Source organism: Anolis carolinensis, chromosome 2 (assembly GCF_035594765.1).
Source record: "Anolis carolinensis isolate JA03-04 chromosome 2, rAnoCar3.1.pri, whole genome shotgun sequence".
Taxonomy (NCBI): domain Eukaryota; kingdom Metazoa; phylum Chordata; class Lepidosauria; order Squamata; family Dactyloidae; genus Anolis; species Anolis carolinensis.
Window position 1 is genome coordinate 113,295,557 of NC_085842.1, and position 13,239 is coordinate 113,308,795.

The window sequence follows — 13,239 nt, forward strand, 5'->3', positions numbered from 1 at the left end:
CACTACTGGGGCTAGCATTTTTTAAAAAAGTCTTGCTACACAAATCATTCATAATCTAATTCATATCTGCATCTTCTCTTCACACACACACCTACACATCCTCCAAATGTCTCCATGTAAGCAGGTTGATGAATGTTCAACTGTAGTCGTTGCTTTAGTTTCAGAGAATATTGAAAAGTCAGTTTGAGTAAGATAATAATCACACCAAAAAAGATTTTGAGGTTGAATCTGAATTGAATTTGCAGATCTATGGGTCTGAGCTGTACAGTTTCTTTGGAATGATAACTGTTTCTTTGGAATAATTTTAAAGTTTTGCATTCCTTAACTACTTCGATGTTGTTTTTAGGTGCCCTCAAGTCAGCTTTGACTTATGGCAATCCTATGAATAAGAGACCTTCAAGTCACCCTTTATTTAACCAATCTGTTGTGGCCTTGCACATTCAAGGGTCATGGCTTCCTTGACTTAGTCTGTCCATCTGGAGTGCAATCTTCCTCTTTTCCTACAGCCCTCTACTCTTCCAAGCATGTCATTTTAGACCATTCCCCATATTAGAAATGGGATATCTCTTTAAATTAAGAGCAGGCCCAAATGACAGCTTCTTGGTCTCTGAACTTGGCATTGTATCATTGTTACCACCTCACATTTTGTCCTGTTTAATGCTGGAAAGTACTCAGATAGCATGTTTAAAATCCATTGGAAGATATGATGGAAAGACAAAGTCAGCCCCAGATCATACATAGGACTATGCTTCTGATTTAGTAGAAGTGGAAGCATTGTCTTAATTCCAAGATTCAAATATGGAAAGCAATCCTGATCATGGTACATAGCTGATAAAGGAGTTTCCAGAAAGAATTACCCAGATTACCCTGATGTTTAGAAATCCACAAAGCCAAGCATATCTGATAAATTCACAGTGGAAATGTTGGAAATGCAAGACAAGACTCAAGGCCTTTCATTGTTTGCCGCAATAAAATGGCTGAGCTTTTTTTTTCGTGTCAGGAGCAACTTGAGTCGCTTCTGGAGTGAGAGAATTGGCTGTCTGCAAGGATGTTGCCCAGGGGACGCCCGGATGTTTTGATGTTTTTACCATCCTTGTGGGAGGCTTTTCTCATGTCCCCGCATGGAGCTGGAGCTGATAGAGGGAGCTCATCCATGCTCTCCCCGGGTGGGATTCGAACCTGGCAGCCTTCAGGTCAGCAACCCAACCTTCAAGTCACAAGGCTTTTATCCCCTAGGTCACCGGAGGCTCCAATGGCTGAGCTAAATTACAGCCAGTTATAAATCAGCACATCTGGTCTAATTAGCTCAGTGTTTATTTTTAAAGTTTACTAGGATGTTTCTTGTTCCTTTACACTGGCCCTTTTATGTACAGTGTTCCATAGGATGAATTGCTTCTGTATCTTTATCATGATCTATAGAAACTGCATGGGACAGTTTGGACTCTGCTAGCAGCCTCAGGCTTTGATTGGAGCCTGTTATATTGGGTCTCCTCTTCCTCTTCCTAAAAGAAAACAAAATCACTGTATTTCCCAGCACCACTATGTGAATTACTACATACTGCTTCTGATAAAGGAAGCCGTTTTATCTCCTAGAATATAATTTGACTCACTATGGAAAGCCAGCTACTCACAATTACATGGTCCTGTGTATATAGGCCTGTCTAGTTTGGTTTCTGCTTTCAGGAAGAACTAAAGTAATCAATGCCGCATTTAAAATTAAAGCCTTATATATCCTAAGGATTTAAAAGAGAACATCTAATATCTGGCTCTTTGTGTGTAATTGATGAAGGCAAAGAGAACCTGGGGAGAAGCTACTATAAAATCATCTACTATGATTGCACCCTGGTGAATTATCTGATTTTCTGACTTTAGACTGCTGATGTCCAGCAGTCTTCTGGTCCTTCATGTAAAAAAAATTGTTTTAGGGCGGAAAGAGTACGTTTTGAGGAACCGTTTCCTCTGTTTCTTTCCTTTTTAAAACACAGACCACCTACTCCTCTAAGATGATGGAGAACCCTGTAGAGAACATTAAGTCCAAGGAACAGCTCAATTGATCACTGTATTGATTTTTTTTACATCCCTCTCTGTTGAGCAGCTTTAAAAAAATCTCTCTACAAATCTAATTTGATCCAGACTCTATGGACTGTACTAATGCTACACTGTTGGTCTACAAATAGAGCTGTCTCAGTATTGCCATCTACTATTGAATAGTTAAAACAGATTTTAATTCTCTTTGTATTACAGTACAAGTACTCTGAATACTTGACTACTTATTTTCTTGAGGTAATTCTTAAAAGGCTAGAAAGCATTGCTCTCTATTACAAGCCTGTCACCTATTTCTTTGCTGAACCTTTTTATCTTTTGAGCAACAGCCTTATGTATGTACAAAGTAAGTGCAAGCATATGTCATATAACAAAGGCTCTGGCAAAGACTTTTCACAAAGTCTATTTAAGTTCGCACCTTCCTATGTCTATCTGGAAGATATTTTTTGTTTTGTTTTAGCAGCATTGGTGTTGGAAAGATGATGAAGCAGTGCGGGAAGAGGTGGAGAAAGATGGATTTTCAGTGTTGAGTTGGGATTGAGTGTTTAAATCATGTTTTATTAATGCTCTCGATTTTATCCTTATATGTTAATGTTTAAAATTTTATATTTGTGTGTGGTTTTGTTATTTGATGTGTTTTATGTTGTTCTTGTATTTACTTGGCCTTGACCCCATGTAAACCGCCTCGAGTCCCTGCAGGAAGATGGAGGCGGGGTATAAAAATAAATGTTTTATTATTATTATTATTATTATTATTATTATTATTATTATTATTATTATTATTATTATTATTATCTTGCAGCAAATGCTATATATAGTAAAGCTTGAGCTGGGAAACAAAGGGATTCTGTTCTAGCCACTCCTGAGTGTGCTTGCCTAAACAGGCAAGTTAAACAATAGGTAACTCCAGAAAATCTTACTAAGGATATATGAACAACAAGGCCAAGAGCATGTTGGAAAGATAGCCTGCCCCATCAACTCTTCCCAGCATGTTTGAAAGCAAAGATCTGCAAGTTTGGTCACCAAAATGGAAATCTTAAGAAGAGTGGATGATATTAAAGGGAAAAAAGCATCCCTAGATACATTTTGGAAGAAGGTTTCAAGTGGCATCTCTTAGGCTCAAAACATGTTTAGTTACTAATGTAAGCCTTCCTTGACTTGGCTGTCTTATTTCACATGTGCATATTGTTAGTTTTTAATAAATATTTGCTAAAACATGCTGAAATACTCTTCTTTTTCATAGTAGAAGCCTCCCTCAAGGATGGTAAAAAAATCAAAAACCATCCAGGCGTCCCCTGGGCAATGTCCTTGCAGACGGCCAATTCTCTCACTCCAGAAGCGACTCAAGTTGCTCCTGACACGAAAAAAAGAGAGTAAAGGAACCTGTCCCTATTCTTCCCATTTATTTCTATCTGTGGGACCAAATTTTCTGTTAAAGAAGTTATACCCAGGGGCACACAGCATTATAGAAATGGTCCTGTATTGTGCTTCTATATCATTCCCCGGAGGAAGAAATAAGATTACAGTATCTTGGGCACTTTCTTGCTGTTGGTGAAGCAGTATCATCAGTGTTCTTGTATCTTTTAGAGTGAGAAAGGTTTGTACAATTGTTCCCTCTGTGTTTGTAGCTTATGTCCATGCATCCTTCCTTGTCCATTGACAGAGAGATGATGTGATTTTATCTTGCATTTAATTATGTTGGCTCCTCGGGGACTCTCTTGGCAGAAAAACAGCTAATTTTCCTTTCTGTATTCAAGAACATTGACTGTGCCAAGTCTAAAATGTATTGATTTCTTGAGCCATGTTTAACTTGCTGTTATTTAAAAGACATGGGGCAAAAAGGTCTTGTGAGGGAAATTTTGAAGGGAGTGTTGAAACAAGAATGAGATGACTTATTTGGGGTTTAGACATGCCCTCCGCTCTTTTTTTAATGCATGAGCTTCATTTGGAACAAATAAAATAATACAGAATGAAAATGGTCTTGAACATTTATGAAACAATAGTGTGGTTATCAAGGAGAGAAAAAGAAATGGAACATTTTCTGGAAAACCTTAAAAATTATTAGGCCTCAAACGATTAGTTTTTAAGATCACATAATTCTAGAGAATTGTATCTTATATATTGTCCGTTTAACTTTCTTTTCCTGCAATAAACGTTTAGATTCACTCTTCCTCTCTTTCTCTGTAGTACTTACTTATTTTTCCCATTTCAAGTTGGGGGGGGGGGGGGGAAGCTGATTCAGTATAACCTGCATATAATGTTAGAAACTTCTTTCATGGATACTCTTTTAAAAAATGGACATGCATTTCTCCCAAATTTACAAAATGGAATTTTAGCCCATAAAACAATAAAGGATGGGGTTATATATCTAGGAAGATTAAATTTTATTAAATTCTGACCACATGTCCTTAGTAGTAGACCAGTTTAAACAGGATGGTTAATTTCTCAGTGTATTTTCTGTTTGCTTGCTATGCACATGTGGCCAAAATCCTTAAGTGTAGGGTTATCCTAACACTAATCTCATCATGGAGGTAGTTGTATTAGTCTAGAATTAGTTTCTAAGAGACTACAAGATGTCTTTGCATCCTAGTACCACTAGTAGCTCATGGCTTGAAAATATTATATATATATATATATATATATATATATATATATACACACACACACACCTCCAAAAAAAGAACTTTGATTTTGTTATTTCATATAAGGGACACGCTCTTACTGTGCCGTTGTATATAATAGGACTTGAGCATCCATGGATTTTTGGTATCTGGGGTGGATGGAAAGTTCTTGGAAACAAACCTCAGTGGATACTGAGGACCTACTGTATATGGGTTACTGGCATAGGGAGAGTCTAGCTCAAATTTGTTTCACACTTGTCCTCTGACCATTGCACAAATCAAGACATGACATTCTTGTGCTGGCTGTTCCACTCTAGGTATTCATTTCAGGACGAGGAAGACATGTTCATGGTGGTTGACCTGCTTCTTGGAGGAGACTTGCGTTTTCACCTACAGCAAAATGTCCGTTTTCAAGAGGGTACCGTGAAACTATTCATCTGCGAGTTAGCCTTGGCATTGGATTATCTTCAGAGCAAAAACATTATTCACAGGTAAGTCATGCACACACTTTTGGAATACACTGATTTGGTCTTGATATCTCAACCTTACAACAATTATCCTTTAGGAATAACACTTTCTGGTTCATTCACCTTGGTGGGTGAATATTCACACACCATTTCCCCCTCCATGCATCCAAAAAGACCAGAAGCAATGCCATGGTGGAGAAAGCACAGGAGCCTTAGGGTTGTTGTATGTTTTCCGGGCTGTATGGCCATGTTCTAGAAGTATTCTCTCCTGACGTTTCGACCACATCTATGGCAGGCATCCTCAGAGGTTGTGAGGTATGGAGAAACTAAGCAAGGAAGGTTTATATATATATCTGTGGGAAGTCCAGGGTGAGGGAAGAACTCTTGTCAGTTGGAGGCCAGCGTAAATGTTGCAGTTAATCACCCTAATTTGCATTGAATGGCTACATCTACTAGCTACTTTCTGCCTGGGGGCATCCTTTGTTAACTGCCCCTAGTTCCCATGTCTCAGAGTGTTGCTTCTTATTTACTGTTCTGATTTTTGAGTTTTTTTTTTATTACAGGAGCCTTGTATTTAAGGTTCTCCTAGGACGAATGTTTGACATTCTTCTCATGCCCCTTCTACACAGCTGTATAAAATCCAGGTTATCTGCTTTGAACTGAATTACGTATATGGCATTGTAGACTCAGATAATTCAGTTCAAAGCAGATAATGTGGATTATCTGCCTTGATATTCTGGATTATATGGCAGTGTAAAAAGGCCCTCAGAGAAACGGATTGTTCCTTTGTGTAAGAGTTAAGGTACTGTACTCAGATTGATCTGAGGATTTATTAATTGTGGTTTTTTGGGTTAATTTTTTTTACAATTTTTTTACACTTATACATGAGTATATAAGGTAATAAAACGTGCCATTCCTGTAGCAGGGATTTATGTCGGCATACAGATAAATTTTGATTTTGCTAAGGATTTTTCAAATTTATTATTTGAGGGTTGTTGTGTGTTTTCTGAGCTGTATGACCATGTTCCAGAAGTATTATCTCCTGATGTTTCGCCCACATCTATGGCAGGCATCCTCAGAGGTTGTGAGGTATATGGGAAAAACTAAGAAAGAAAGGTTTATACATCCGTGGAAGGTCCAGGGTGGGAGAAAGAACTCTCATTGTTTATTATTTACTTTATTTTTATCCTGCCTTTCTCCCAGTATAGGAACTCAAGGCGGCTAGTATAGAAATATGGTATGTAACTGAATTCTTAATTATGCCAGCAGATTTCCAGATTACTGGAAATATCTCTCTTATCAGTTAAAATATTTTATACAGTTTTTAAATGAAATATATGTGCACATGTGTAGCAGTCTATTAGCTCAACTGGCACAAGTCTTTTGGGAGTTTTAGGCATAAATGGATAGTGTATTCTTGGCCCATTAGCCTTCTTTGGGTTTTTCTCTACTGATGCTGCAAGGTACTTTTCTCAGTTATGCTTAACATTTCACTTGATTTTGTTTAGATAAACCTAATGCTATATATTTATATGTGTGTATAAGTGCTCACACATACAGAGCTTGATAGGTGCTTCTCATAGGTAAAGTTATTGCTGTGCCAGGGATGGAGTGTCAAAGAGGTACTAAATCTCTTCCTTTGTGGCTTCATATCAGCAGCTTTTCTTCTTCTCAGGGTTTTGAGACATGTTTGTGGAATAGATAGGAATTAGGAACAACACTGGGGTGGGCTATGTTTAGTTGTGTGTGTATGTGAAAGAGAGAGAGAGAAGGAAAGACAAAGTCAGAGAGAAATAAGGCAATATGCAGTTTACCTCCTCCCTGGTCAAAGCTACCCTGGTGGTACTTTACATGTTTCTTGGTTGATCCCTTTGGTCTTGTCTCTTGAAGCAATTTCCATTAATGTATACATGTCAAAGTAAGTGTGGTTTAGTAGTTAGAGCATTGGACTAAGACCCCTTCTATACTGCCCTTATATTCCAGGATCTGATCCCAGATTATCTGTTTATCTCCGTTCTGAAGTGTGTTTAAGTCTGGTCTGGAAGTTTCCTATTACTTCTGGAGACCAGGGCTTGAATCCCCATAAGCCCAAGAATCCCATTGGTTGACCTTAAGGAAGTCACACTTTCTGATTCCCAGAGGAAGGCAATGATGAATCCCCTTTGAATAAATGTTTCCAAGAAAACCCAGTGATAGAGTTGCCATGCATCATAAATGATTTGAAGGATACATAAAAAAACCTTTTAAATAGATGAGTCATCTATGCATCTTTCTCTTAGAACATTTGATGAGTTTAGATTTTACAGCAGAAATTGCTTTAATCCAGAGATTATTATTGGAGAAGACAATGTCTGAGGAATTCTGAGTCATTTTATTTTCCAGTAACAACTGCTTATCATATGATAATAGCAGTCACTACCCAGAAACCTGCTGTTATAACCCCAAAAGACTTTTACTTTTCTTCTGCTCTTGGGCCCCATCTACACTGTCATATAAAGCAGTTTGGAAATGCATTATATGATCAATGTAGACTCAATGCAGTTAAAGTGCATCATATGAGTCTACATTAACCATATAATGCAGCTTTAAACTGCATTATACAGCAGTGTGGATAGGACTTTGGAAACATCATCTTCCTAACTTTCACTTGTGACCTTCAGCTGTTTAGTTAATGGGAGAGAAAGGATGAAGCTTTCCCCACCCCCACCCCACCCCCCAAAAATACATTGGGTTTAGTTGGTTGCAAGGTTATCAGATTTGTTACCAGTATTGATAGTTTCTTCCTCTAAGAGTCATATATATGATTGCATTGTGTTTTTCCAAGGACAACGTTTTAGAGTTTGAAGTTCACTAAAAACTGCATCTAATAGAATTCTGGCTTGAGTAAATACTGTAGGATTCAGCTGTAAGTGGATAATTGCATCCCATCAGAACCTTATTACTTTCCACTTCATCTGTTTTTATGCAGTGTAAGAACCATAATACTCCTGCGTCCTGGGAATTAAAAATATCACTGCATGAGAAATGCAAATTTAGATGTTATAAAAGTGATGATGTTTGAAGAATACAAATATTGGTATACTGAGCATATTTAACATTATTCAATTATTCAATTGTGACTATAAAACTGTTCAAGTAAAGAACTAAAAACTAAAAACAAATATAACACATGGGGTATACACATGGTGTGATTAAAGGAGCATTTGAACCAGTAACCTCATGAAGCATAATGGTTAATAAGTGAGGTTTTAATTTTTCATTTCAAAAACTGTATTGAATTCATTTTAAAAATAATTTTCTTTAGAGAAATAAAATCTAGTTTTAGTATAAAACTATGTGTGTGTGTGTGTGTACAACAGTGTGTGTGTATATGTACATATGGTAACATTTTATATACAATATACAAACTACAGCATGAAAGCATTTAATTTGATTTGATTTAATTAATCCAACCTGAAAAAATCACATAATTTTGAAAGCTGAATAATGAGGAGTGATTTGATTTTATACTTTCTATCACTTTGTCATGCTGATGAAAAATAACAATTTTTACTAACTTCTCAAGCAGCCATTTCCACCACCGAGACCTCCCCCCCCCCCAATGTAGTTGCATTATAATTTCTATAATAACTCTTTGTAGTCTGTAATTGTTGAGTAGTAGTTCAACAATTCTGGATAGAGGACCTCACAACTTCTGAGGATGCCTGCCATAGATGTGGGTGAAACGTCAGAAGAGAATACTTCTGGAACATAGCCATACAGCCCGGAAAACACACAACAAATCTGTGGATACAGAGGGCCAGTTATAATTGTTTTTACATAGTGGTCACTTTGCTTTAGTTTTTACCCACTTTGGATTCCCAGATGTTGTTCAATAACAACTTCTATCACTTTTTTATGATCTACCATGCAGTCTGGGGATAATTGGAATTGCAGTCCAACAGCACTTGTGGCTCTTAGGTTCAGGAAAGGTTAAAGGACATTTTAAAGTCAGACATAATTTCCACAAGCTTTGTGTCTGAATTCACTAATATAACTAAACTAAACAAACTGAAGACTTTCAGATGTCACTGTAACACAATTCCCATCAGTTCTAGTCATGATGTCTAATAATGATGAATATGGGAGTTGCAGCCCAGCATCTGGAGGACCACATAATAAAAACAACAACAACATGAACAACAACAACAGTTTTGTATCCCGCCTCTATCTCCCCGAAGGGATTCGGGGCAGCTTACATATGGCACAAGGTGCCTAAAACAATGCATAAAATAAACATACAGTAGAATACAAAATAAAACCACTAGAATATAAAACAACAATTTGAGCTCAGAACAGTGCCAGTAACCTAAATTGTCATCTGTCGTAAAAACATGGCCAACTGTAAACAAGAAGAAGGGAAAGGGATAGTGCAAGTTGAAGCTAAGGAACAAGAGAATGGGATGAAAGTGCTGTAAAATGACATGATAGTCCAAAGTCAGCCCACGGGCCTTGAGTTTGAAATATGTATAGACACTGAAGCTTGTAGGATCTCTATAGTGCTTAACTATCGGAATCGTTACAGTTTAACGTATCTTTCATTTCCAAATATATAACACGTAGCACTAGACTTAACTTGGAATGCCAACGTTTTGTAAATTATTTTGTTTGTTTGTTTGTTTGATATTCCATCTTCTTCCTAGCATAGAACCATGGCAAGAACAGCCTCAATTATAATAATGTATAGCTATATTCTTCAAGATAAGGCTGGAATTACCTTGCCACAGCGCTTGTGTTTTCCAGTGTCTTTGATCTTTTCTCGTCTGCCTCTTTAAATGCATACACGTTTACTTTCTTTGTAATTTGTTTAACTGTTTCCACTTGGTCAGATTCAACTGCCTATTTCATGCTTTTGCAACCAGAGGAGACTTTGAAACAAAACAGTGTGGTAATGAAGGTATCAGGTTAACTTTTTTCCCTGTCTTCACCTGTTTGTGCTGCCACTGAATAATGAATGAGGATGAATTACAGTTGGTAAGACAGAGAAGGAATAAGGTTGCTCTGCATTTGGGTTTATGGAGGTGTGGAAAGTGTGTTGGGCAGAGAAGATTGCTAGTAGTGTAATTCATAATTGCTTGGTCTTAAAGCATTCAGTGGTGTATGCTTTAGGATTGTGGCCGAGGTTATGAGAAAGAGAAGGGCATCCATATTTTTTTTATTTTTGCACTGTTTTGAATTTAAAACTTTTAAGGGCTAAATTGAATCCTCTTGTTGCAGACGGAGTTATCATGAGTGATATGTTTGCTGGATAGTGTGACCAAATGATTGCAAAGAGATGAGATGATAAATGTAAGGAGATATAAGTTGGTGCCATTTGCATTCTGCCTCCTTTTCAAATGAGTTACTGGACCATTTGAGCACGAAACAGCAGAACTCTGTTGTCCATCAAGATAATTCTATTCCAATCATATCAATTACTTTACTAGTATATTACCTTTCCTCCATGACCATCTCTTGCAAAGGCCCTTGAATCATCTGGTTGGGAAAACAAGTGAAACTTGGTCTTTAAAGAATGAGATGGTAGAGAAAACAAGACTAATTAGAGGGTATACAACAAGATGGAATTAGGTCCCTACTGCACACAGAAATGAGATTTAGTGAAGTCAAGTGGAGAAGCAACACCTCTGATATATATTTAGGGGCATGTTGAATTTCATACCTTAGATACAGCATTACCACACTATCTTCCCAGTGTATATAAAAGCATAAAATGTAATAAAACATCACATTTACTATTTGAAATGAAATATCAGAAGCCAGCTGTGCCTAGATATCCCAAAGACAACAGACCCTGTCTGGTCTTGGAAGCCAAGCAGAGCCACCTCTAGTTAGTACTTATATGGGAGATAACCAACAACTAGCAGGTGCTGTGGGCTATATTTTAGAAGAAGGAAATGGCAATAACTCCTTAAGTATTCCTTGCCTAAGAAAATTCTATGAATTTCATGAGGTCACCATAAACCAACAAGCAACTTGAAGGTACATATTCACTCATACAAATTTGGCTGTCATTTTTTCTCTCTAGGTACTTTGTGCCTTCAAAATGTCTTGACTGCTCAACTGTACGTCCTTTCTCCAAATGATCAACCACAAAATAAAAACAAACTAACAGTGCATCTACACTGTATAATTAATGCAATTTCATATCACTTTAACTGCCATAGCACAATACTGTGGAATTCATAGATGACAGACAGTTTGAAGGAGAGAAGGAAGGAAAAAGGAAGAGGGGCTGACCAAGAGCAGGATGGATGGATAATATCCTTGAAGTGACTGGCTTGACCTTGAAGGAGCTGAGGGTGGCGACAGCCAACAGGGAGCTCTGGCGTGGACTGATCCACGAGGTCACAAAGAGTCAGAAGTGACTGAATGAATAAACAACAACAAAAGACAGTTTGAAGGCACACACAGAGATAACTGGTTGACTGCTTTTGAAAAGGGCTAAGTAATGTGATCTTTGTCAATTTACTATAAAATTAAATTGTTTGGAATAGTTTGGTTTTAATGTGTTTGAAGGCCTTAATTTCATTTAATAATCAATATGTGCAACTCTTTTTAAAAAACGTCTTTATACATGCATGGTATATACCATGAAAACACTGGGGACATTATTTGTTCTGAAAAAATAAGATACTTTAAGAACATAATTATTTTTTTTTGTATTTCTGTGTAACAAGTAGAATCTAGGTGTTTGCAGTTTATTATTGATTTCTTTTTTAAAAAAATTCCACTGACCTTATCACAACATTTAATGCCTTGCTCCATTATTTTCATGTGATAGATTCTGTGTTCTGATTTTAAATTTTACACACCCCAAATCTAAATGCCTGTGAGCAAACCATGAATAAATAAGTATTGTTTCCACAAACCAGATATTTATTTACAAACGCACTGTACAGTGGGATATGTCATTCTGCAATTTCAGCAAATCCTGGTTAGGAACAAATCCATTTACCAAAATATAAGGTTATAAGAAAAGAAGAATTGAACTAAAATAGGGCTGTGTTGGAATTACATTCCAACAAATGTCGGTCCAATTTATTTCTATAAACACTTTTTTACAAATTGCACAGAGATGGTTTCACCCATCATAAATGAGAAAAGATGCTGAACTTTGTTCTTTATAGATATAATTTGTTGCTGTGCAGTCCACATAAGATCGAATCAGAGAATCATAGAGACCACGAGTGCCATCCAGTCCAACCCCATTCTTCCATGAAGGAACACAAAATCAAAGCAATCCTGACAGATGGCTATCCAGCCTCTGCTTAAAACCTCCAGAGAAAAAGACTCCATTACACTCCAAGGCAGCCTATTTTACTGTTGAACATGTTTTATCACCAGGAAATTTTCCTAAAATTTAGGTGAAATATCTACTTTTTTTGTAGTTTGAATCCACTGCTCCATGTCATAGAATCGTAGAATCATAGAATTATGGAATAGTAGAGTTGGAAGAGACCTCATGGGCCATCCAGTCCAACCCCCTGCCAAGAAGCAGGAAATCGCATTCATAGCACCCCCGACAGATGGCCATCCAGCCTCTGTTTAAAAGCCTCCAAAGAAGGAGCCTCCACCACAGTCCGGGGGAGAGAGTTCCACTGTCGAACAGCTCTCACAGTGAGGAAGTTCTTCCTGATGTTCAGGTGGAATCTCCTTTCCTGTAGTTTGAAGCCATTGTTCCGCGTCCTAGTCTGCAGTGCAGCAGAAAACAAGCTTGCTCCCTCCTCCCTATGACTTCCCCTGTCCTAATCTTTATAGCAGCAGAAAACAAGCTTTCCCCCTTCTCAATATGGCATCCTTTCAAATGGTTGAACATCCTTCTTTTCTTCAAGCTAAACATAACCAGTTATCTAAACCACTCCTAATTTTGGTTCCTTTTCTCTGGACCTTTCCCTCTTGTTAATATCCTTCCTGAATTGTGGTGCTCACAATTTTTCACTGGCCTCCACTTTTCTTCCAGTTTTCATTTTGGTGGCAAAACTTTATAGATCAGTTTTTTCAACATGCCAAGGTAGCTCGTGTCTTATCTGATCTCATTTTATTTGCTTCGAACTGGATTATATGAGTCT

The 13,239-nt window shown here is 37.4% G+C and overlaps 1 protein-coding gene across 3 annotated transcripts in view; it reads left to right on the forward strand.

The window, feature by feature from the left end:
- The window catches only part of stk32a (serine/threonine kinase 32A), a 98,632-nt gene that overhangs the window by 42,630 nt on the left and 42,763 nt on the right, over positions 1-13,239 (forward strand). For all 3 annotated transcript variants that reach the window (XM_003217439.4, XM_062970421.1, XM_062970422.1), the window contains one exon: positions 4,982-5,155. In XM_003217439.4, coding sequence (XP_003217487.1) covers positions 4,982-5,155 — 174 coding nt within the window. The remainder of the gene's footprint in view (positions 1-4,981; positions 5,156-13,239) is intronic.